Source organism: Rhinopithecus bieti, unplaced genomic scaffold (genome assembly GCF_001698545.2).
Source record: "Rhinopithecus bieti isolate Rb0 unplaced genomic scaffold, ASM169854v2 scaffold_6063, whole genome shotgun sequence".
In the NCBI taxonomy this organism is placed as follows: domain Eukaryota; kingdom Metazoa; phylum Chordata; class Mammalia; order Primates; family Cercopithecidae; genus Rhinopithecus; species Rhinopithecus bieti.
In genome coordinates, this window is record NW_016805186.1 from 914,197 (window position 1) to 940,166 (window position 25,970).

General features: G+C 44.2%; 1 protein-coding gene across 13 annotated transcripts in view; it reads left to right on the forward strand.

Moving 5' to 3' along the window:
- The first annotated feature begins 2,830 nt into the window (after positions 1–2,830).
- Positions 2,831–25,970, forward strand: part of CDC14B (cell division cycle 14B) — a 141,363-nt gene continuing 118,223 nt past the window's right edge. For 11 of the 13 annotated variants that reach the window (XR_001885468.1, XR_001885469.1, XR_001885467.1 and 8 more), the window contains exon 1: positions 3,260–3,479. Coding sequence is in view for 8 of the 13 variants with exons in the window: in XM_017871489.1 (XP_017726978.1) it covers positions 3,320–3,479 (160 nt within the window). In the remaining 5 variants the exon portion in view is untranslated. Of the gene's footprint in view, positions 3,480–25,970 lie in introns of all 13 variants that reach the window. The other 2 variants (XM_017871491.1, XM_017871495.1) reach the window with 1 other exon arrangement.

A 25,970-nucleotide genomic window follows, 5' to 3' on the forward strand; every position in this document is an offset into this window, starting at 1 on the left:
CCTGCCTCAGCCTCCCAAGTAGCTGGGATTATAGGCACGCATCACCATGACTGGCTTATTTTGTATTTTTAATAGAGATGGGATTTCCCCCTGATGAGCTGGTCTCGAACTCCTGACCTCAGGTGATCTGCCTGCCTTGGCCTCCCAAAGTGCTGGGATTACAGGTGTGAGACACCGCGCCTGGCCCAAAACAACTCTTTTTATACATGAGAGTGAAGACTTCAGTGTGTGCCCGTTTTCCCATATGACTGCCACCTAAGCCCTCTAGTTTTATGGAAATTTAACTTTTTATGGAACATACCATATTTATCAAATTTAACCTTTTATGAAATTAACCAACTTATGGAAATTGACTTTGTACAAATTATTTATCTTCACATAATTAAAACTAATTCACAGATTCTGAAACTTAAATTATTTGAAATTCACATCACATATCTATCAACCAGTTGCTACTGATTTTAGTGTAACATTTCACATTTTCAGAATATGATCTATCTGGAATATACATATAAGAAAATGTTCCACAATTGTTTTCATTTCAGGGTGAATTTACCTAGGAAAGAGGAATATTTTAGAGAGTATCCCTCCTTTTTTTTTTCTCTCTCTTTTCATTGTGCTGCCGTAATGTTGAGAATCAACCAGATGCATCTGTTCCCTAAGCTCCGCAGTTCAGGAAAAGGCAACCCAGATTCTAGAGAGTTTTGGTTCCCTCTCTAGCCACTCATCTGGGTCCTCATGTCCTCACTGTGAAAGGATAGCCTTGGGCCAAATATTGTCTAAGGAGCTTTCAAGCTGTAAAATTCTATGAGTTGTCAAGCAATGAACAACCAACTAATCAGGGAAGCAAACTAAAATACATTTCCTGTGGCCAAATTCTCAGAGCCCAGGGATCAACTTATCAAAGAGGGGGAGGAGTCAAACCATTCAAGAGCAGAGCCACACACACAAAACAAGCATCAGCTAGGAAACAGCACTTTTCTGCCTCTATCTAAACATGACCTAAAAACAAAATATAAATAGGGTTTAAAACTTTAATGTGTATACTCAGCACACAGACTTCCTATTCACAAGAAGGAAAGATACTTCCGCATAATCACAAAGTGTAGTCCTATACCTTGTCTGTTCATACTATACAAAGCATAAAATTATATACTTGCAAAGTATGAAAATATTTAAATGGTATAATTATCTGTATTCATGACACTTTTTTTTTTTTTGAGATGGAGTTTAGCTCTGTCACCCAAGCTGGAGTGCAGTGGCACAATCTTGGCTCATTGCAACCTCTGCCTCCCGAATTCCCGACATTTAAACAAGTTACTCTCAAAAGACCAGAATGTCATGGAGATATTTGTTTTTCTGTACTTCTAGGGAGCCACACGGACCAGTCCCTTGTAATATCTATTCAAAACAAGACCCACTCCTTTAAAATCCCTGGTAGTCTGGGAAACTGGGTGGCTTTCCAATGCTGAGCCCCTGGGCCAGTCTGAAAGGTCTCCTCCTCTTCCTCCAGGTCAAAACAAAGGGCTGTGACCTACCGTTTCTGCTCTCTAAGACAGCCTCCCACTCTCTAGCTTTCTTTGCTGCCCCTACAGACAAACATGTAGACCTTTTTAAATTTAAGGCCTTCACTGATGTCCTTAGGGGAAACAGAGGAGGAATGAATAGGAGAACCAACCTTAAGAAAAAGTGCTTACAGAGCTGCTCATCTCTAGCTTCAGACACAACCCCCCTACTTCCTTATTTAGCAGTGCTTAAGGCAAAAGCCCACAACAATTGAAGTCAAAGAGCCCCTTCCTGAGGTGCTCTATGAAAATTTGCATTTCTGAGAGGCTTCCAAGGGGACTGACTCAAATTCATCTTTCTTTTCCCCAGGCTGGCAGTTAACTGCGGAACTGCAGGATAAAACGTTCAAGTGCTGGTGAAAAATAGGGACAGCTTGCAGATGTAAAATTGGGGGCCATGAAATCTTAACACTACTCTCCAATCTTCTCACCCTTTTAGATGCTGCCATGGACGTTTGTTCAAAGGCCCTCCAAAATGACAGTTTTTGGTTAAGTTCCAGGAAGATAGAGCATTATTTTAATCCAGTAGAAAAAGAAGAGATATGACCCTGCAGTGTGCCAGATAAAAAATTCAAGGACTAAATTTGCCCCTTGCGTCAATACTTCATGATATAATCGGACCTGTCGACACCTCGGTATACACAGCAATGAGTGTATAAAATTACTGAATTAATGTGGGTGCTGGATTCCGAGATGAGAAACTCTGAGGTGCAAACCACCACGGTATATTGTGGTTCCACGGAAGTTTTATCGGGTCCTTAAGAAGCTCTTGCTTGGCCTCTTTGAACATAGATCGATAAATAGAGCGTAGTTGTTTAAATAGTTCTACTAAAGTTCTGAAATTAACTCTACTTTAAATGTATATAGCTGCAGGTAATGTACTCAGGCCATACTCTTCCAAGCTGGCAGCCATGGCAAAAGTCCCTTTCTCTTGGCGCGAATTACAAGGAAATTCAAGAAATACTCTAAGATATATACATGCCAAAGACCTGGAGTTAAGTTACTAGGGTGGGGATGTGTAAATGTTTGGTGACTCACTAAAGGAAGTTGGGATCTGGGGTGCTGGCAGCCGGAGGACACAGAAGAAACAGAAGTTGGGGGGCTGGCGAAGGTCGCTAGCACACTTTACCTCTGATTGGCGGAAGCGCTCAGAGTTTTCTTTATGGCGTCACCGAGTACCTGCCTGTAGAAAAGCCCCGTCTCCGTGACGTCACGCCGCGCTAGCCAATGAAAGGCCTTAGTCTGCGGGCCCCGAGGAGGGTTGTGGGCCCTTTTTTGTGAATGAAGCGCCACGGAACAGCCCTCCTGGGGTCCCCACGAGCCGCGTCTGGCTGCGCCCCGGCGCCTACGCAGCAGCGTCCGCGGCCGCGGTGGGCACGCACGGTTACCCCGGGCAGCCCCAGCCGCCAGCAGCAGTCCAGTCCCCTCGGCCGCGCCAGCAGGCTGCGGGCACCTGGGGGCGGGCTGGGGGCGCCGGGCCGCGGCAGGAGGCGCTGGCTAGAGGGCTTGCGCGCGGCGTTCCCGCGGCAGGGCCGCGGGCGGGGCGGGGGCAGGCGCTGTGGCGGGCTTCCTCCTTCCCGGCTCCTGGCGCCGGACGGCTTACCGGCGGGGCTCCGCCGGGACGCCGCCGTCCCCGCGCGGCCGCTCTGCGGCCCGGGCCGCCCCGGAGCGGGCCCGCGCGGGCTGGCGGAGCCTCGGCGGGCGGCGGCGGGCGGCGGAGGCCATGGTCGTGCCCCCTGGCCGCGGCCGCCTCCATGAAGCGGAAAAGCGAGCGGCGGTCGAGCTGGGCCGCCGCGCCCCCCTGCTCGCGGCGCTGCTCGTCGACCTCGCTGGGTGTGAAGAAGATCCGCAGCTCCACGCAGCAGGACCTGCGCCGCCGGGACTCCCAGGACGACGTGTACCTGGACATCACCGGTGAGCCGGCCAGCGGGCGCGCGGAGGGCCCCGGACGGCCGCACCCGGCGCGGGGCCCTGGCCCACCCCTCCGGGCTGCCCGGGGCCTCCGGGGTCGGGCCGAAACACTTTCGCCCCCACCCCTTAAACGCCCCGGCCGCCACACCCCTTTGGGAGCCTGGCTCCTGGGGAGCGCCCCCGGCCCCGAGTTTCTAGCTGCGTGGGCTGTGAGCTATAACTTTAGCCAGTGCATCCTCCTCCACCGGCAAGATGGACCGGGGGTCACCTTTCTTAAGTTGTGGGCGTCAGCCCGGCGTCTCGAACCTGCAGCTCCTCCCCGCGGGCTGCTTCCGAGTTCCTGTGGATTCCGCCTCCAGGGATTGCGAGTTCGGTTGGCTCTCGCGCTAGTCACAACCTCTCAGTCAGCCCCAGAGGATTCCCCGAGCGCGCTGACCGCGCCTGGCACGGGAGCTGCCCCTTTTTGGCTTTGGCCAAACCCCCGCTGCTCCGTAGCCTTGGGACCCGGGGGCGCCGCGTTCCCCGTCCGGCGCGGAAGCCGGAGCCTCTCTCCCGGGCCTCTCGCGCCCTGCCCCTAGCGCGCCCCCCGCACGCCTCCGCCTCCCGGGGTCCGCTCCCCGCCGGGGCCTCGAGAAGGAAGGTGTCACGTTGATGGCATTCGAGCCAGCCGGCAAGATGAATGCCCGGGTTGTCACTTTTGAGAAATCCCAGTCAGCCAGAGCAGGTAGCCAAGCAGCCCTTCGATAGCTGTTCTGTTAGTGCTGATTCGACCGTTCTTGGAGACTCATAAATCCAATTTGGCAGCTGTTAGGTTTGCTGGGATTGACAGTGACGCGTGTAAAGGCATTAAATGTGATGATGTATGTGCCAACGCTGTGTAAACAGCAGAGCTGTCCACGGTTTTGAGGGAATTGGCAGTCTGTTTTCAGTGGCGGGGAATGTGTCAACGGCGGTGCGTGGCGTTAATAAGAACTGTTTCCCGCCCCTAGCCTTTGATAAACCAGGTAAGCTGGAGTGGCGAGAACGTTAAGTTGAAGTGTTGAGACAAACAGACATTTAGGAGAAATAATATTTTAGGTTCATGGACAATCTGGAAACTAAGGTCCTTTTGAAATGAAGCTGAGAGCAGAGCAGGTTTCTCGGCTTTGGTGGATGGCCCTTGGGAACCAGAGCGGGCAGAGGAAGGGGTTGTCCTGAGTACCCAGTCCCCTGCCGATAGTTGCGGGGGGGAGGGGGGCGGTGCGGGAGGTGAAGCCTGCTGAGGCTGAGAAGCCAGGTCCCTCCAGCGTTGTGCACTTCCCAGAAGAGGGCCTCACCGAGGACCAGTGGGACTGGGAGCGCGTGGGCCTATACGTAGTTTCTGCCCGTTATTATTTATACCTCTTCAAAGGATCTGTGTTGAATGGAATTTAATTTTAAGACAAGTAATGCATGTACATGGTGCAGAACTCCAGTTCTAAAGGTGCACAGGAGTACTTACAGAAAAGTTGGTCTCACAACCTCCGAGTGTCCTTCTCTAGAGGCAATTACTCTTCCCAGTTTCTTGTGAAGTCTTCCAGAAATAGACTGTGCATGCATACTATATATGCTATATATTCTTTACCACACACGTGCGAGTAGCACACAACATGTTGTTTTGCACATTGTTCCATTTTCCTTATGTTTCTTATTAGAATGATTGTTCTGAGTTGGTGCATACAAGACTGGCTTGATTTTAATTACCGCTTAGGCCAATGTACATATGGTTTTATGAGTGAAACCATTAACAAGTACGTATGGATTTAAATGTATATGTAGATTTAAATTTTTTTTAACCTATTTAGACAGTCCCTGTTGATGAACATTTAGGTTTTCAATCAGAAGGTTTGTGACAGCAAAGACATTGGAGTAAATCTTTCTCCTTGATGGAGATCAAATATGATGTGGCTAGCCTTCGTGAGGCAGTCACCAATTTATTAACTTCAGAAAAATATAACCAAGCAGAATACTGAGGAGAGGTGCATTATATGAAATAAAAATGCTATCAGAGGGCAACCCTCTTGGGTCCCCTTCCACGTTGTGGAAGCTTTGTTCTTGCACTCTTCACAATAAATCTTGCTGCTGCTAAAAAAAAAAAAAAAATCCTATCAGATTGCAAGCCCTAATAATGGAAGGGTCCAGCTTTAATGTAAGGGAGCTCCAGGGGAGTAAAGGTTATAGTCACCTTTCCCTGTGACTTCTCTAGGTCACAGTGATAGTCCTCAGTGATAGTCTGCAGTGTGATATACAAGGCCAATTAAAGTATCTTCAGATACAGAGTTTAGATTACTTTTTATTGGGCTTTTGGGGGAAGGCTTGAGGCCTGTCCTCAGCAAATGGCAACTGGTCCTTCCCTTACCAATGTGTTTTTCCCTCTATTATTGTTTTCTTAATTTAAACAGCAGTACATGCACACTTCTAAAAAGTCAAACATTGTCAAATGAGTTTTTTCATTTTTTTTTTTAGATGGAGTCTTGCTCTGTTTCCCAGGCTGGTGTGCAGTGGCTCAGTCTTGGCTCTGCCTCCTGGGTTCAAGGGATTCTCCTGCCTCAGTCTCTCAAGTAGCTGGGAATACAGGTACCTGCCACCACGCCTGGCTAATTTTTGTATTTTTAGTAGAGACGGGGTTTCACCATATTGGCCAGGCTAGTCTCGAACTCCTGACCTTGTAATCCGCCCGCCTCGGCTTCCCAAGGTGCTGGGATTACAGGTGTGAACTTTCACCTGGCCTATCAAATTAGTTTTATGGAGTCTCCCTCCCTTGGTAATATTTTTCCTCCTTCAATTTTCTGTGCACATTCAAGTTTCTGGAAATTGTGCCATACCAGCAAGATTAGTTCTCTTTTTTTTGAGATGGAGTCTTGCTCTGTTGCCCAGGTGGGAGTGCAGTGGCGCTATCTCGGCTCACCACAACCTCTGCCTCCCAAGTTCAACCAGTTCTCCTGCCTCAGCCTGCTGAGTAGTTGGAACTACAGGCGCACGCTCATGTCCAGCTAATTTTTGTATTTTTAGTAGAGATGGGGTTTCACTATGTTGGCCAGACTGATCTTGAACTCCTGACTTTGTGATCCTCTCCAGCCTAGACCTCCCAAAGTGCTGGGGTTACAGACGTGAGCCACTGTGCCCGGCTGATTAGTTATCTTTTGATGGCTGCAATGTGTGGCCAAATCATGATTTATTTAGTAGTAATAAATGGATGGTTATTTGGGAGTTTTCCAGTCCCTATTGCAAATGGCTGCAGTAGCATCAATGTATGTGTCTGTCTGTATGTGTGACTGTATCTATAGAGTGTATTTCTAGAAGTCAAAATGCCAGGCCAGAGTACATATGGACTTTATCCATTCCTCAGTGGACTGTTTGACTATTAGGAATAATGCTGCTGTGAACATTCCTATACACGTTGTTGCATGGACATGTTTTCAGTATAACACCCAGGAGCAGAATGGCAGGATCACATGGTATCTGCATGTTTAATGTTTTAAGGAACTGTCAGACTCTTTTTCCAGAGTGGCTACACCACCAGCGTTCCTGCAAGCAATGTACCGATTATTCCACATCCTTGCCAACACTTATTATTGGATTCACAAGATTCTTTCACAGTGGAGTAGGTTTGTAAAAATTAATGCATGTTGTCACTTCTGTCCACCCTGGCCTTCAATACATCATTTTTTAACTTAGTCCCTTGACATTTTTATTGCAGCCTATTTAATCTGTAAATTGAATTCCCATAGATTCCAGGATACTTCATGTGTGTGTATTTAATATAGGATGCTTAATGCCTATTTTTGTTCCTGCTGTCATTTGTTATATATCATTATTGTTTAGTATCTGGCCACCCACACCCCTATACTGGGCATTTACTCTTACTAGGAGCAGACTAAGGGGTTTAATTCTCATTCTAACCCCATCCACCTCTCACCGAGCCATTCATTCACCTCTTGCCATGTGCAATGACATGAATTTTTTTACTTGAGCTGTACTGCTAGTTCAGTTTCAGTCTACTATGAAAACAAAAGGTCATAAAGACAATGTAGGCGGGCGCAGTGGCTCATGTCTGTAATCCCAGCACTTGGGGAGGCTGAGGCAGGTGGATCACCTAATGTCAGGAGTTCGAGACCAGCCTGGCCAACATGGTAAAACCCCTTCTCTACTAAAAATACAAAAATTAACTGGGCATAGTGGCATGCGTCTGTAGTCCCAGCTACTTGGGAGGCTGAGTCAGGAGAATCTCTTGAACCAGGGAGGTGGAGATTGCAGTGAGCTGAGATCGCGCCACTGCTTTCCAGCCTGGGTGACAGAGTGAAACTATACCTCAAAAACAAAGCAAAACAAAACAAAACAGGCAGTGTAAACTGTAAGCGTTAATGGTAAAAAGATGCTGAGTACAGATCAGAATGAGCTGTTACCAGTCTAGGAAACTGGAGGAAGTGGGGAGGTTGAGGAGGATTTTCAAGGAAAAAATACTAGATTTTTCTATGAACCTCCTTAATGTCAGAGGTCTGAATCTTTTTTTTTTTTTTTTTGAGATGGAGTCTGGCTCTGTGGCCCAGGCTGGAGTGCAGTGGCGCGATCTCAGCTCACTGCAAGCTCCGCCTCCCAGGTTCACGCCATTCTCCTGCCTCAGCCTCCTGAGTAGCTGGGACTACAGGCGCCCACCACGACACCCGGATAATTTTTTGTATTTTCAGTAGAGACGGAGTTTCACCTTGGTCTTGATCTCCTAACTTTGTGATCCGCCCGCCTCGGCCTCCCAAAGTGATGGGATTACAGGTGTGAACCACCGCGCCTGGCCCAGAGGTCTGAATCTTTATCTCTATTTTCCTATCCCTTAAATAGGGACCTCCATTCATGGCAGTGTACTTTTTCCTTTCCACAGGAAAAAAAAATTGAAAGACTCTAACAGTACTGCATATATCTATGTTTGATAATTTATAAGATGTAATAGTTGGTGCAGTGCTTCAATTTATTTTACTATTTTTATTTTTTAAATTTCTGATTAGACTGGGAGCAGTAGCTCACACCTGTAATCCCAGCACTTTGGGAGGCCAAGGTGGGCAGATCGCTTGAGCCCAGGAGTTCAAGACCAGCCTGGCTGACATGGCAAAACCCCTACTCCGGAGGCTGAGGTGGGAGAATCACTTGAGCCTGGGAGGTCAAGGCTGCAATGAGCTGTGTTCGTTCCACAGCACTCTACCCTGGGCAAAAGAGACGTAGTGAAACCCTGTCTCAAAAAAAAAAAGGAAAGAAAGAAAAGAAAAATTCTGATTAGTAAAGAATATCGGTGCCTGCACAGTGACTCACGCCTGTAATCCCAGCACTTTGGGAGGCCAAGGTGGGTGGATCACCTGAGGTCAGGAGTTCGAAACTAGCCTGGCCAAGATGGTGAAACCCTGTCTCTACTAAAAATACAAAAATCAGCTGGGGCTGGTGGCGGGTGCCTGTAATCCCAACTACTTGGGAGGCTGAGGCAGGATAATTGCTTGAACCCAGGAGGCGGACGTTGCAGTGAGCCGAGATCGTGCCAATGTGCTCCCTCCTGGGCGACAAGAGCAAAACTGTGTCTCAAAAAGAAAAAAAGAATATTGGTAATAGCTGCTGGGTCTGCCATGATCTAACTTTTAAAGACTGTCTGTATTATCACAGTAAATAATTTTATTGGAGAAACACTAATTGAGGTCAAGATTGTCATTTTAAAGCACTGATTAATGGTGATATATTGGATACTCATCAAATAAACAAATACAGCGTTGTCTCCTCCCTCCCTCCTTTTTAGGATCTTTAAAATTCACAGCAGACATTAGACAGGGAAAATGTATTCATTAATTCAAGAAGTATTTATTGCATGCTTACTATGTAAAATAGTCATGCATATTCATTGCAGTGATGGAAGTATATTTTTCTTGATAGAAAAGGAATGCTGTTATGTAGAACACTGAGTCAAGGAGAAAATTGCTTTTCTTCAAGAGTTTTGTGTTATAGTAGATTATTCAGTTTCAGGAATCGAAGCCCGTCATAGTGTATAGTGTGCGTTTTTCTTCTTGCCTGTGTCTTGGTTCTCTACTTACACTTAAATTTGTCTGTAATGCGAATTTGCTTTCTTGATTTCTGTGCTTGCTTAATTCTTCAACATCTTCACTTCTGATATTCATGTTAGTTATCTGCTTTAAATCTAATTTCTTAGGCACTCCAACACCACATGCAGGCAACAGTTTGACAGTTTCAAATGTCACTCCTTACTTAAGTGGACATACAGAGTAGTTGGGCGCAGACACGAAGGGAAGGTGGAGTAATTGTGTTGCAGAAATGGTACTGATGCCAGGGAGTTGCCAGTCAGTGCAAACTGTAATTGCTTTGTGCTTTTGATTGGGAAGGAATGTTCCCAGTTTCTGTTAGGGTTAGGAAGAGCTGGACTGACACCACACTGTGGATATTTAGGATGGAAGAAGGGCATTGGTGCACACAAGTGACATTTCTTGGAAGTTTCTGAGATAGTCTGTGGGAATCACTGAATTGATAGGACAGATGTTTTGCTTTTTAGGGGAAAGAATTTCAAGAGATCAAAGCCCTCCACACTCCCCTGTAAAGAAGCTAAAGGGCCAGAGAGAAAATTGGGCCACATTGATGTAGTTTCTTTCTGGCAAAGCCATGACTACCTGACTTTTACTGTTGCCAGCAGATAAAGCTGCTTCACAGAGTTGTACATAAATGATTTATTGGACATCCCCTAGTTAGTCCTGTGCTACTTAGGCTAGGAGATGAATAATTACCTACTGAATTTTAGGAAAAGGAACAAAACAAGTACATCATTCAGGTCTTCTACAGGTCATGCTGTTTTCCAAATTGACTGTCATTAACAGTCCCAGTTTTCCAGATATTTTATTCATTCAACAAATGCATAATGAATTTGTGCAAATGAATACCTACTCTGCCAAGCTTTCTTCTCCCTTCAAGTGCTAAAAATAGAGCACTGCTAGAGATAGTCCCTGCGCTCATGGAGTTTATGTTTCCTGTGTTAATTGAGAGAATAACACTGGGAGGGTCTGCGGGAGAACTAGCATATAGAGTAACCATATCGCATATTGTGATTGAAATCTTTAGGGAAGAAAAACTTTACTCAAAGAGTTTTTGAAGAGCCAGTTCTATGAGGCCAACTACGCTAGCTGCTAGACACGAGGACACCATGGAAACCTAGTCTCTGCCCCATCCCAGGGTTGAGCACAGGCGGGTTATCAGGAGCCTTTTGGAGGCTCGATGCTCTCATTGCCACAGATTTGTTGTGAGAATGAAGTGAAGGGGGTGCCTGTGAAGTGCCTGGCTCGATGCCCATTGATGGCCAGGGCTGCATCAGTGTTCTCTCGTGTCACACGTGTGACAGCAGCTGCGAGGACAAAGGGCAGGCTGAGGCACAGTCATCACGCCTGGAAGGGTTTCAAACTAAGAAGCAAACATTCCTGTGTACTTGCACAAAAGGTTCAGTGAATCAGCACAGTGGAAATGCAGTGTGTTCCTGTCTCTGCTTCTGAGAGCGAGCTCAGGGCAGAAATGCTCCCGATGAGGCTGGCTCCATACTTGTCAGGGCAGCGGAGGAGGTTTGGCTCTGTGGTGATCATCTTTTCTGCCTTGGGAGAAATGTTACAGTTTCTCTGTAGAAAGATGTCCTATAAGAGGAGGAATAAACCAAAGCTGTTACTTCATTCTTGAGGCTATTGTTACGTATTTTTCTTCTACTGAAGGCTTATATTGCCTAAGATTAAATTGCAGCTAAGTTTATTGTTGGGGAGGTCTTCTTAAAGATGGGAGACCCCTCTACCATGGGAGAGCCTGAGATAGAAAATAAAACAACATATGAAATTATTTACTGATAGAATATAAATTTTCAGAGTGGTTAATTTAAAAAATGCTGTTCTTGTATATGTTTTAAAATAGTGTTTCACAGACGATTATCCAAAAGATTTGAAACCGATGGTGCATATTATTGGCAGACAGGGCCTTTTTTTGTCTGTTTGTAAAACAAATTGCCTTTCAAAGGACGTTTCCATGCTTAATGTGTCGCAGAGACACAAGTTATTTGGAAAGGTTGGGAGTAGGATATAAAGAAGAAATTAGATCTTTAAATCTATTTTTTATTACCCTGGGAAAAGTGAATTTTAGTAGCCAGTATTTTTTGTTTTCCTTCCCATCTTAGCTTCTGAATATTTTTATTACCTAAGTAAATCCTTCACATTAAAGTTGTTATAAGGATTTGTAAGTTGACATGAAAACATAGACAGACCATTTGAACATCTCAAAGCCACACCTCCTCTAGATCAGGCGCCTTTATGAATGAGGTAAGTAGGTGCGGGGTTGTTGAGGACAAATGTGGAAGAGATTGTATTAGAGACAAACAGACTGGTTCACAGGAACTAACCAATCTTCAAATATTGTTTCTTCCCACTATTTCATTTTTAGCTTCCAAAGTGAGTCATTTGATTTCTAGTGTTATAAGAAGAATTGACTTCCATATTAGGCAGGGATTACTTTTGAAAACATTTTCCAAAATTGATTGTAGCCTTCCTAAACTCAAGGATATTGAACTGGAATGTGTACATCTCATCTGGACTCTCTAGTTTATATGAAAGTTTTACGCCCTTTTCTCTCTTTTTTTTTCTATAGCTTTTCATGGATACTGCTCCAACAAAGGTATTCAGATCATTGACTGCTTGCAGTTCTTTTATATTACTTTAAGCTGTAGAATTTCATCTGTTAGTTTGTCGTTCTCGGTTCCGTCCTTTCCTGTTTGCGTGTCTTAATCTCCAGCAGCAGATGCAGTTTTCTGGAACCGTAGAGCAGCGTTGGTATGTTTATGACTTGAGTGGAAATCTGCCTTTATATGAAAGGTTTTGTTGGTTTCTGTGATGGTTAATACTGAAAGTAGTTTCTGCGATACTTTATTGGATTAATAAGAATGCCAAGTTTTGGGTGGTAGATATTTTTTGGTAATATTCAATTTTTCTTTTTCAATTGAATCTCACTTTCGTAGGCTCTTGTGGAAAGGGTACTCACAATGAGTTGTTATAACTATAACAGCTACTCCTGATTTTTTTTTTTTTTTTGGCGGTCATTTAGTTCTTTCTAGACATTTATTTGACTAATAGATTTATATCCTATTTACTGAGTTTGGCAAGAGGGAAATGTCATGAAATGCTAGCTAGGGGAACAGGGTAGTGCTTCTATATTCTTTTTTTAATTTACAAAGTATTCTTGCCGGGCGTGGTGACTCACGCCTGTAATCCCAGCGCTTTGGGAGGCCGAGGTGGGTGGATCACAAGGTCAGGAGATCAAGACCATCCTGGCTCACACGGTGAAACCCCATCTCTACTAAAAATACAAAAAAGTAGCCGGCCATGGTGGCAAGTGCCTGTAGTCCCAGCTACTTGGGAGGCTGAGGCTGGAGAATGGTGTGAACCTGGGAGGCAGAGCTTGCAGTGAGCCGAGATTGTGCCACTGCACTCCAGCCTGGGCAACAGAGCAAGACTTCGTCTCAAAAAAAAAAAAAAATACATAAAAAAGTATTCTTATTCACTTTGACTTTCAAATGCCTCAGATATGGGTAGTAAGCAAAAAACAAATCTGAATGGGCGTGGGCATGTGTGTGTATGTATGTGTATGTATCTATATATCTTTCCAATTTAAAACAATTCTAACTTTAATCTCTTGGTCTTTTATACAGTTTCTTTAATCTCAGCATTGTTTATATTCTAGAGGAGCAGTTCTCTTAGAGGATGCTTCATTCACCAGTTGTTTCACAAATTTGGTCCTGTTCATTGTTTTTGAGTCTGAAAAGCTGAAGAAGCTAGGCTGGATAAGTTAATTCTAGTTGCATAAGATCATGTATCAACTTCATTTCTCAGGTAGTTCAGTTTTATACCATTAAAATTTGGTTGGCAGTGTACTTTTTACAAAATAAAAACATCTTGTTCCTGATGTCTGTGATATTTATTGTTCTTTCAAGCTCTCATTTGAAAGTAAAATTACTTTTCTTGGCACTGCTTTGTGGTTTATGGCATTGATCTTTTTATATCCAATCCATAATGCCGTACTATCATTACAGATTCTGAATTCTGCAAAGCCTTCTCTCAGTTTTAGGACCATCTCAGCTGAATCGTTCTTTGGGTTTTGCTCATTTATTATTTGTATTTATATGAATGGTGCTATGGAATTAATTAATGTATCCATTCACCAAGTATTTATTGAGCAACTACTTGAATTGGGCAAGTGTTATTAAAGAACGGAGGGGAAGGGTTGTGAAGGTTTATACATGCCCCTTTTCCCTGGAGACTGAGAAAGAATACACTCTTAAATCATCATCTCAATGAAGACAGGTAATGAAAGAATTAGTCATTATGTAGTTTTGCTCTTGTCTTCATTTAAATAGCATCAGTTTGAAAGAATTGTGTGTTGGAAATGTCACTCGATCATTCCTATACAAAATGAATAATTTGGACTGGGCACAGTGGCTCACATCTGTAATCCCAGCACTTTGGGGAGGCCATGGCGGGTGGATTACTGGAGGTCAGGAGTTCAAGGCCAGCCTGGCAAACATGGTGATACCCCATCTCTACTAAAAGTACAAAATTAGCCAGGCGTGTTGGCACGCACCTGTAATCTCAGCTACTCAGGAGGCTGAGGCAGGAGAATCGCTTGAACCAGAGGTTGCACTGAGCAGAGATTGCACCCTGCACTCCAGCCTGGGTGAAAGAGTGAGACTCCATCTCAAAAATATATATATGAACGAATAATTTTTCCAATATCTGGTGAAAATAATCTGTCTTATGGTATGTCTTTTCTTGTGTGTGTGTGAGTGTGTGTGTGTGTGTGTGTGTGTGTTGTAACCCTTAAAAGAAACAACAGGGAAAAGTGTCATTTTGATATGTAACTGATCATATATAAGTATATGTTAATAATTCACTGAAAACCCTATCTCTATTAAAATATATCTAAAGGAAAAGGTCTACATGTCAATTAGTTCTACATCTCTAATTTGGATCTCTAGCTATCCCAGAGGATATCATTTAAAATAAGATTTCTTGTTTATTCTCGGTAAGAAGTAATTACAGAGCACCTTTGAGATGAGTATTGCTTCTTAAATTGAAGGCACTAAAGATAAAGATTGCTAAATATTTTGGGAACTAGATGTAATTGTGTGACTTGAACTGAAAAGCATTCTAATTTTCCATTCGTTTATGGGTGCTAGGGAAGAACTGCTTTGACATGAATGTATAATAGAATTCGAATGTCGGTCTGAAAATTTGGGGAGTTCTCAGTTTGCTCTTGGAATTTATTATTGTAATACTGTCATTAGGTAGCTTGTTGGAAGCAACTAATATGTGAAAGTGAAGCATCTTAACATGTATCTCTTCTGACAACTGTCAAAAAAGCTTTGAGTTTAGCTAACAAACGCAACTGAGGCTGGGATTTTAACTCCACTATTAATATATTCTAATTTTAAACTACTGTAACTGAAAGGGCGTACAGCACTAATTCAATCCAGATACGTTGTTTTTTTTTTTTTTTTGAGACGGAGTCTCGCTCTGTCGCCCAGGCTGGAGTGCAGTGGCCGGATCTCAGCTCACTGCAAGCTTCGCCTCCCGGGTTCACACCATTCTCCTGCCTCAGCCTCCCGAGTAGCTGGGACTACAGGCGCCCGCCACCTCGCCCGGCTAGTTTTTTTTTGTATTTTTTAGTAGAGACGGGGTTTCACCGTGTTAGCCAGGATGGTCTCGATCTCCTGACCTCGTGATCCGCCCATCTCGGCCTCCCAAAGTGCTGGGATTACAGGCTTGAGCCACCGCGCCCAGCCCCAGATACGTTTGAGTGCGTTTGATAGTCTCATCCTTGCAACAGCTGCTGAAAAAGATGTGGTAGAGATTTCAGACTGGACCACTGACGTCTGGGAATTGACACTAGCAGGCAGACTGGGTCAGGCAGGGTAACCTGGTGCCGCCAGCTGGTTTGCATGAAGACCTTATCTGTAAAAGTCAGAGAGAGTCAAAACAAGATGGGTGCCTCTGAATGAATGGGATCCTTGGAAAGGAGGTTTGAACTAGGTTTTAAAGATTCTCATATTTTCCCCTCCACAACCAGAAGGAACTGTTCTGGATCACAGCAACTAACAGTCTGCTTTCTGCTTCTCGACAGCGCCGTTGCCCCTGTGATGGCAGTTGTGTGGTGGGTGATAGCTGGGAGTGGGAATGGACTCTACTCCAGCGTGAGGGAAAGATTCTTTTCCAATTTCCCCAGATCCATCCCATATTGCTCTTGTATTCTGCCACTAACAAACATTAAGACATCACATTAAACCTAAAGTAAATGATAGCTTTGCTCCATAATGAAAAAAAAAAAAAAATAATGAACTCTGTCTTACTGAGGAAGGCAGGAAAAGGAAGAAATACCTCAAAGCATCCCTTGTCCATGGGGGCCTTTTCAGGTAGCATTGATCAGATTTTTAGAGCTTAAATTTATGGATTCAGAAGACAACCATTTCCTGCCACAGTGCTAACAGAATTTTTTCTTAATGTGAGAGTTTTGGGAATTCCGAAAATAAAGATATGTGGGATATTCTGAAAGCTAACCAGTAATTCCCCATAAACTCAGATCTTTCTTTCTTTCTTTTTTTTTAATCAAAGCTCTGGATTAAGAATTTTTATTTAAATTTTTTTTTTTTTTTTGAGACACAGTCTTGCTGTCTTGGCCAGGGTGGCATGCAGTGACACAGTCATAGCAGCCTCCATTTCCTGTACTTGTGATCCTCCCAAGTAGCTGAGACTACAGGTGCATGCCACCATGCCCAGCTAATTAAAAAAAATTTTTTTAGTAGGCCGGACACAGTGGCTCACGCCTGTAATCCCAGCACTTTGGGAGGCCGAGGCGGGCCAATCATCTGAGGTCGAGAATTCGAGACCAGTCTGACCAACATGGAGACACCCCGTCTCAACTAAAAATACAAAATTAGCTGGGCCTGATGGCATGTGCCTGTAATCCCAGCTCCTTGGGAGGCTGAGGCAGGAGAATCACTTGAACCTGGGAGGTAGAGGTTGCGGTGAGCCGAGATCATGCCATTGCACTCTAGCCTGGGTAACAAGTGTGAAACTCCATCTCCAAAAAATAAAAATAAAAAAAAACACCAAAAAAAACTAAAACAGAAAAACTGAATAACTGAACTGAAACATCATAGACCAAATAGTCCTAACAGATATTTACAGAATATTTTGTGTAACAGCTAGAGAATACAGATTCTTCTTAGCCACNGGGATCTTGGCTTACTGCAAGCTCCGCCTCCCGGGTTCCCGCCATTCTCCTGCCTCAGCTTCCCGAGTAGCTGGGACTACAGGCGCCGCTACCACCCCCCGGCTAATTTTTTTGTATTTTTTGGTAGAGATAGGGTTTCACCATGTTAGCCAGCCTGGTCTCAATCTCCTGACCTTGTGATACAACCGCCTCGGCCTCCCAAAGTGCTGGGATTACAGGCGTGATCCACCGCGCCTGGCCCAAAACAACTTTTAGTAGAGATGAGGTCTCACTCCGTTGCCCGGGCTGGTCTAGAACTCCTGGGCTCAAGCGATCCTCCTGCCCAGGCTTCCCAAAGTGCTGGGATTACAAGCATGAGCACTGCACCCGGCTGGAACTCTTGGTTTAAAATGATTTCAGAGAACAAATAATTTTTTTTTTTTTTTTTTTTTTTTTTTTTTTGAGATGGAGTCTTGCTCTGTTGCGCAGGCTAGAGTGCAGTTGTGTGATCTTGGCTCACTGCAACCTCCGCCTCCCGGGTTCAAGCGATTCTCCTGCCTCAGCCTCCTGAGTAGCTGGGATTACCGCATGTTACCACACTGGCTTATTTTTGTATTTTTAGTTGAAATGGGGTTTTGCCATGTAGACCAGGCAGGTCTTGAACTTTTGACCTCAGGTGATCTGCCTACCTCAGCCTCCCAAAGTGCTGGGATTACAGGCATGAGCCACCATGCCCGGGCAACAAATATTATTTTAATATGGAGACTTATGAATGTAAATATTAAGTTTTGTCCTTTAATGGTATAAAAGCTATTTTTTAGAAAAAGCTGATTTTTTGGGTGCCTGTTACACATCCCATCGAACGTAACACAAGCAGTGCTGCTTTGTGGTAACTATTTGTTTTTGAAAAAAAAACTTTTTTTGAGGCAAAGTTTCGCTGTTGTTGCACAGGCTGGAGTGCAGTGGCTCAATCTAAGCTCACTGCAACCTCCGCCTCCCGGGTTCAAACGATTCTCCTGCCTCAGCCTCCCGAAGTGCTGAGATGACAGGCGTGAGCCACCACCCCTGGCCCTTGAAATATTTTACTGAAACTAAGTAGGCACATATACGTCTGCAGTCAGTGTCTTGCTTTGCCTTCCCCAGAACAGATGCTGAGTCAAGGGTCCAGTGCGAGTACTTGCTTTGGGAATGATCCCAGGAAGCACTCACAGGGGAGTGAGGAAGTGAGATGGAAGGAAAGGCTAGCTACAAATGGTTCATTATCAGGCAGGTGACGACTGTGGGAATGGAGTTAGAGGCCGCAGGGGAATCTTGGGAGCCAGTATAGGACACACACTGCAGAGTTATCCTCACTGAGGGTTGAGGGTGTGGGATATTTATATGCCAGTCACTTACCCCTGCCTGAGGCTTGGCTGGGGAGTGGAGAGTGATCATTTTCAAGTCCTGTGACAGGAGGCAAAATGGACTCTTTAGGCCAGAGAAAGCCCTGAAAGAAATACTGGTGCAATTAGAAATTGTGCTGCAAGTGGGAAGGGGATATGACTGGTTCTTAACAGCACCTGCTGCATTCCATTACGTTATTGTTATTTTTTTCCTCTGTGCTCTTAGTGCTATTATTGTAAGTTCTTAGCTGGTTCCCTCTCAACCATTATCCCTAAATTGGATGTGTTATTGTCACTATGTTGTGTCCTGGTAGGGCATTTTTGACAGCGAATGTTGAGAAAGCATATGCATGTGACAGGGCGGATTTGTTAGAAGCAGTGGAAAGGTGAGTACTAAACTGGCTGTTTAAAATGCAAGCCTCAGCTGGGCACAGGGGCTCACACCTGTAATCCCAGCACTTTGGGAGGCAGAGGCGGGTGGATCACCTGAGGTCGAGAGTTCGAGACCAGCCTGGCCAACGTGGTGAAACCCCATCTCTACTAAAATACAAAAAAAGTAGCCAGGCATGGTGGCACGCACCTATAATCCCAGCTACTTGGGAGGCTGAGGCAGGAGAATCGCTTGAACCCAGGAGGCTGAAGTTGCAGTGAGCCAAGACCGTGCCACTGCACTCTAGCCGCAACCCCCCCCCCCACTGCCCCCGCCAGAAAAAAAGGCCGGGTGTGGTGGCTCACGCCTGTAAGACAGGTGGATTACCTGAGGTCGGGAGTTCGAGACCAGCCTGACCAACATGGAGAAACCCAGTCTCCACTAAAAATACAAAGTTAGCGGGGCGTGGTGGCGCATGCCTATAATCCCAGGCTACTCGGGAGGCTGAGGCAGGAGAATCGCTTGAACCTGGGAGGCAGAGGTTGCGGTGAGCTGAGGTTGCGGTGAGCCGAGATTGCACCATTGCACTCCAGCCTGGGCAACAAGAGTGAAACTGTGTCTCAAATTAATAATAATAATAACAATAATAAATAAATGCAAGCTTCACGAGGCCTTTTCAAGGAAATGTTTAAGGAAACCAAGTAAAGATAAGTATGCAATTAAGGACTGTTGGAAGTTGTGTGATTTTTATGAAAGGCTTATAAACATCACCGTACTTGGAGGTTTGACTAACAGTTGTGTGACTAGAATTATGGCCAGTGACAGGTCCTGACTTCGGTGAATGCGGAGTGACTGGAAAAGCTGAGCCATTGCCAGTGTAGCATGCCAGGAATGGATCTCCACAGAGACTGCGGATTCCGTTCAAGTTCCATTTCCAGGAACTCCTCGTCCTCAGCTAGACAGAGTGTGTGCCTGTAAAGTCGACCACTTGAAGTCTTTTATTTCGAACAAGGGCAGATAACAAATAACTTAGGAACTCTTGGGAATGTTTCAAGGTGGATCTACTGGTTTAATTGTTTCAGGGTTTCTAATCTGTGTGTCACATGCTTACACGAAGCTAGGCAGTAGGAGATCACAGGTTACCACATGATATCACTCAGTGCTGTTTACTATCAGTACCTTTTCGGATGCTTTCCTGTCTATTAAAATCTTGCGCAGTGCCTTTTCATTTTTTCTTGAGATAATTCAGTCTGTTCTTAGTGAAGGGGAAACATAAGTCATACTGCTAATCTTGTAAGAAGTGGAATTTAACATGCTCAACTTTCACATGGGATCAAGATTCAATAATAAAAGCCTTGACATTGGAAGCATAATAATTTTAGAAGTAATTTTTCTGCAGTTTCTCGAATGTCAGTGGGCAGCATTTAGAACGTGGTTGACTAAGTAGTGTCCGTCTTCCTCCCCTTTAAGCCTGCACTTGTGGTGCAACCAGGTTTCTAGTTTCATGACACATTTATCATTGGCCTATGCCTGCCCCTTGGTTCGGCTTCCTGTATTTTTCAGACATGACCAACTAGACAGCACTATACCTCTTCACTTGGAGTTGCTTTCTTTTTCTAAGTTTTTCATTTCATTTTTTTAATAGGTAATGTATGCATGTAGTTTACAATTCAAAAGATTTACAAAAGAGTAAACAACATAGACTAAGGCACTTTCCTGTTTTCCCTCCCCATAATCTATCAATATTACTAACCTCTTGTGTATCTTACCAGACATGTTCTGTGTATTTACGTGTGTGTGTGTGTGTGTGTATGTTTCCATCTCCTCAAATTACGGCACATAATTCTCATTGTTATGCATCTTGGTTTTTTCACTGCTCTTAGGGTTACTCAGTGAGCACAGAATTGGAACAAAGGGAGATGGAAGATCTTAACGGATGGTTAAGCTGCTGGTTTCCATCCAGTAGCTGGCTGGAGGCTGACGGTTTCAAGCTGCTCTAAGTTGAGATGTGGTGATAATAGCCTTGGTGTAGTCAGTGTCTCTTCAGTGCTAAGGCTCATGCTAAACCTGTGTCTCTCCCCAGCCCACAAATACAGTTTCTATGATATAGGTGCTCATTACTTTTAAAAAAAGAATGCAGAGAGAAAAAAAAAATCATCAGTGATCCTAATAGCATAAAATAGCTAACTCCAGTAGTTAGGTTAGACTTGGTTGTGTGGTGATATAGTTTGGCTTTGTCCCCACCCAAATCTCATGAATTGTAGCTCCCACAATTCCCACGGGTCCTGGGAGGGACCCCGGTGGGAGGTCATTGAATCATGGGGGCAGGTCTTTCCTGTGCCATTCTCTTCATAGTGAATAAGTCTCTTGAGATCTGATGGTTTTATAAAGGGGAGTGTCCCTGCACAAGTTCTCTTCCCGTGTCTGCTGCTATGTGAGACATTCTGCCACGATTATGAGGCCTTCCAGCCACGTGGAACTCTGAGTCTATTAAACCTCTTTCTTTTGTAAATTACCCAGTCTTGGGTATGTCCTTATCAGCAGTGTGAAAACGGACTACTATGTGTGTTAATAAAAAATAAGACCCCCAGATCTCAGCAGCTGAAAATACAGATGTAATTCTGGGTTTTTGCAGAGGTGCTGTGCTTCAGCAGGGAACTGTGCTTGTTGTGACTGCTTGGGGAACATGGGCTGATGAGCAGCATCTTCTCAGTATTGCCACGCCCTGTGCAGAGGGAAAAGAGCTGTGGAAGGTCTGGAATTAACATTTAGATGCCTTTTTCCACTCATAGCTCACTGGCCAGAAGTAATCAAATGGTTCCACCCAACAGGCAGTGTGCCTGTTAGGTAGAGAGCCAGAAATATTTGGTGAACAGCACTAATGACTACCACAGTTAGGTTTTGGTTTTTTTTTTTTTTGCGACTAAGTCTCGCTCTGTCACACAGGCTGAAGTGCAGTGGTGCAATCCAGGCTCACTGCAAGCTCCGCCTCCCGGGAGCTCATGCCTGTAATCCCAGCACTTTGGGAGGCCAAGGTGGATGGATCACGAGGTCAAGAAATTGAGAGCATCCTGGTCAACATGGTGAAACCCCTTGTCTACTAAAAATACAAAAATTAGCTGGGTGTGGTGGTGCGCACATGTAGTCCCAGCTACTTGGGAGTGTGAGGCAGGAGAATCGCTTGAACCTGGGAGGTGGAAGTTGCAGTAAGCCGGGATTGCACCACTGCACTCCAGCCTGGCGACAGAGAGAGACTCCGTCTCAAAAAAAAGAGAAGAAAAGTTGCAGAAATAATACAGAGAGCTCACCCAGTTTCCTGAAATGAAAACATCTTATGTTGCCATAGTGTATTTGTCACAACTAAGAAGCTAACATCATTGTGAATTATTAGCTAAACTCTAGATTTTATTTGGATTTCCCCAGGTTTTTCATTAATACCTTTTTTCTGCTCCTGGATACAGTCCAGGACACTACATTGCATTAAACAGATTCTCTTTGAATTGAGAGATAGCTTGTGCTCCGCGTGGTTCTGCACTTACTGTTCTCAACAGATGATGTCATAATTCATTGATTCCAAAATCCAATATAATGTTATTATTATTTTTGCTTACTTTTTTTTTTGAGACAGAGTTTCACTCTTGCCCAGGCTGGAGTGCAATGGCGCAATCTCGGCTCACCGCAACCTCCGCCTCCTGGTTCAAGTGATACTTCTGCCTCAGCTTCTTGAGTAGCTGGGATTACAGGCACCCACCACGATGCCTGGCTAATTTTTTGTATTTTTAGTAGACATAGGGTTTCACCATGTTGGCCAGGCTGGTCTTGAACTCCTCACCTCAGGTGATCCACCCACCTTGGCCTCCGAAAGTGCTGGGATTATAGGCGTGAGCCCCCACACCCAGCTTTAAGTACTTCTAAGAAAGGAGAAATGCTGCCAATTATAATTGTAAGTTACTGGTTATAAGATATGGCATAATTTCAGAGATATTCAAATGTGAGAAAAGTACATTTTAGATTTGATGGAATATGATCCATCTTGGAAAGATTTCAACTTTATTTCACAGAATTTTCTCATTATTTTTGTACCTACATAGAATTTCACTTTATAATATACAAAAGATCTTTAAGCAATCCCTTATTGACGCTCATGTGGATTGTTTTCTGTCTTTAGGTATTAAAATGCTGTATTCAATAATCTGGTACATATATGTAATTTCACATATATACAGATGTGTATCAGAGTGGCATTCCAAAAGTGCACTGCTGAGTTAGAGGTATATGTATTTGTAATTTTGATGGAAGATTTACCAGTTTACAGTCCCACTAGTAATATATGAGAGTACTTTTTTTTTTAATAACGTCACAAATAGGCTGGATGCAGTGGCTCACACCTGTAATCCCAGCACTTTGGGAGGCCCAGGCAGGTGGATCACAAGGTCAGAAGTTCAAAACTAGCCTGGCCAAGATGGTGAAACCCCATCTCTACTAAAAAATACAAAAATTAGCTGGGCGCAGTGGCAGGTGCTTGTAATCCCCACTACTCGGGAGGCTGAGGCAGGAGAATTGCTTGAACTCGGGCGGCAGAGGTTGCAGTGAGCCAAGATCGTGCCACTGCACTCCAGCCTGGGTGACAGAGTGAGACTCCATCTCAAAAAAAACTTCACAAAGTGTGTTACTAAACTTTTAGATTTTTGTCAATCTAATAGGTAGAAAATTAGAGTCTCAGTGTAGTTTTCATTTGTATTTCTCTTATGAGTATAGATTGAGTTTCTGAAAACTGGCCATAAATATTCTTTGTGCATTGTTTTATTGGGCTATTGGCTATTTCTAATTTTTATGTTGTTATCTGTGATGAATTACAAATGTATTTTCTTTTTGTCGTTTACCTTTTGATTTGCTTATACTTGGTTAGTGCTTTGTGTTTGCCACACAAAGTTTATAGCTGACTGTGTTACTCTTTTCTATTATGGCTTCTGGATTTTAAGCCATAATTGTACTCAACAGATTTATTGAGGAGTTCCTCTATGTTTTCTTCCATTTCTCCCATCCTAGCCTTTACACTATTGTCCTCATGAATTTTACTTTTACGTATATTATAAATCCTGTTACTTTTGTTAATTACTTTTGTCAAAATAATCGTCTTTTAAAGCAACTTAAATGAGGACAACAAATTCTTAAACATTTGTCCGTGTAGTAGTTAGCATTTCTAGGGCCATTCATTCCATGGTATAAATACAGATTTCCAACTGGGCATTTTCCTTCTACCTGGAAGATGTCTTTTAACATTTTTTATAGTGTAGATCTGCTAGTGATGAACTCTTTCATCTTCTGAATGTCTAAAAATGTCTTCATTGTGCCCTTTGTTTTGAAGATTTTTGTTAGTGTTGAACTCTAGGTTGACATTTTTCATTTTTTTTCTTTCAATTACTTTAAGATGTTTCTTTCCTGTTTTTTTTTTTTTTTTTTTGAGACGAGTCTCGCTCTGTCGCCCGGGCTGGAGTGCAGTGGGCGGATCTCAGCTCACGCAGCTCTGCCTCCGGGTTCCACACATTTTCTCCTGCCCTCAGCCCTCCCGAGTAGCTGGGACTAACAAGCGCACCGCCACCCTCGCCCCGGCTAGTTTTTTTGTATTTTGTAGAGACGGGTTCACAGTGTTAGCCAGGATGGCTCGATCCACTGACTCGTGATGCCGCCACGTCTCGCCTCCCAACGTGCTGGGATACAGACTTGAGCCACCCGCGCCCGGCCTTTTTTTTTTTTTTTCAAACAAGGTCTTTCTTTGTTACCTTGGCTGGAGTGCAATGACACAGTCTCGGCTCACTGCAACCTCTGCCTCCTGGGTTCAAACGATTCTCCTGCCTCAGCCTCCTGAGTAGCTGGGATCACAGGCATGTGCCACCACGCTTGGCTCATTTTTGTATTTTTAGTAGAGACAGGGTTTCACCATGTTGGCCAGGCTCATCTCGAACTCCTGACCTCAGGTGATCCACCTGCCTCAGCCTCCCAAAGAACTGGGATTGCAGGTGTGAGCCGCTGCGCCTGGTCCTTTCCTGTCTTATCACTTGAATTGGTAGCAGCAATACATCTGATAGCCTTCTTTGTTTCCTTGTGTGTAATTTTTTTTTCTCTGACTGCTTTTAAGATTTTCTCTTGTTGGCTTTGAGCAGTTTGTGATGTGCGTTGGTGTGGTTTTCTTTATGTTTCCTGTGCTTGAGATTGGTTGAACTTCTTGGATCTGTGTGCTTACAGAATTCATCAGTTTAGAAAGCTCTCAGCCATTATTTATGTAAATATTTTTTCTGCCTCCTTCTCCTTAACATACAAATATCTGCTTATTAGACCATTTTTACGTTATTGTACAGCTCACTCTTATGCTTTTTTTTTTTAAAGATAAGGAAGGTCTCCCTCCGTTGTCCAGGCTGGAGTGTAGTGGTGTGATCATAGCCCACTGCAGCCTCTACCTCCTGGATTCAAGTGATCTCCCACCTCAGCCTCCTGTAGCTGGGACTACAGACACACGCCACTACTCCTGGTTAATTTTTGTATTTTTTGGTAAAGACAGGATTTCACCATCTTGTCCAGGCTGGTCTCCAACTCCTGGGCTCAAGCAATCCTCGCTCCTCGGCCTTCTAAAATGCTGGGGTTATAGGAGTGAGCCACTATGTCTGGCCTTCACTTTTTAATATTGTTTTCCCCTCTCTTTTCATTTGTATAGTTTCTAATGCTGTGCCTTTAAATTCACTAATCTTTTCTTATGTCTTATCTGCCATTAGTCCTATCCAGTGTATTTTTCATCTCATAATTGTAGTTTTTATTTTCAGAGAAGTTCAGTTTGGGCCATTTTATATCTTTCATGTCTTTTTTTTTTTGAGATGGAGTCTTACTCTGTCTCCCAGCAGGCTGTAGTGTCATAGCGCAGTCTCGGCTGACTATGACATCCGCCTCCCGGGTTCAAGCAGTTCTCCTGTCCAGACTCCTGAGTAGCTGGAACTACAGGTCTGCATCACCATGCCCGGCTAATTTTTGTATTTTTAGTAGAGACAGGGTTTCACCATGTTGGCCAGCTGGACTCAAACTCCTGACCTCGTGATCTGCCCCCCTCAGCCTCCCAAAGTGCTGAGATTACAGGCGTGAGCCACCATGCCCAGCCTTTTTTCTTTTCTTTTTTTTTTTTTAAATAACAGCTCTAATTCACATACCATGCAGTTCACCAACTTAAAATGTATATTTCATTGGTGTGTTTGTTGAAAGTTATATTTTACATAGTATTCAAATGTTATTTAATTTTAAATTTTTTTTTTTTTGAGACAGAGTCTCGCTCTGTCGCCCAGGCTGGAGTGCAGTGGCCGGATCTCAGCTCACTGCAAGCTCTGCCTCCCAGGTTCATGCCATTCTCCTGCCTCAGCCTCCCGAGTAGCTGGGACTACAGGTGCCTGCCACCTCGCCCGGCTAGTTTTTTGT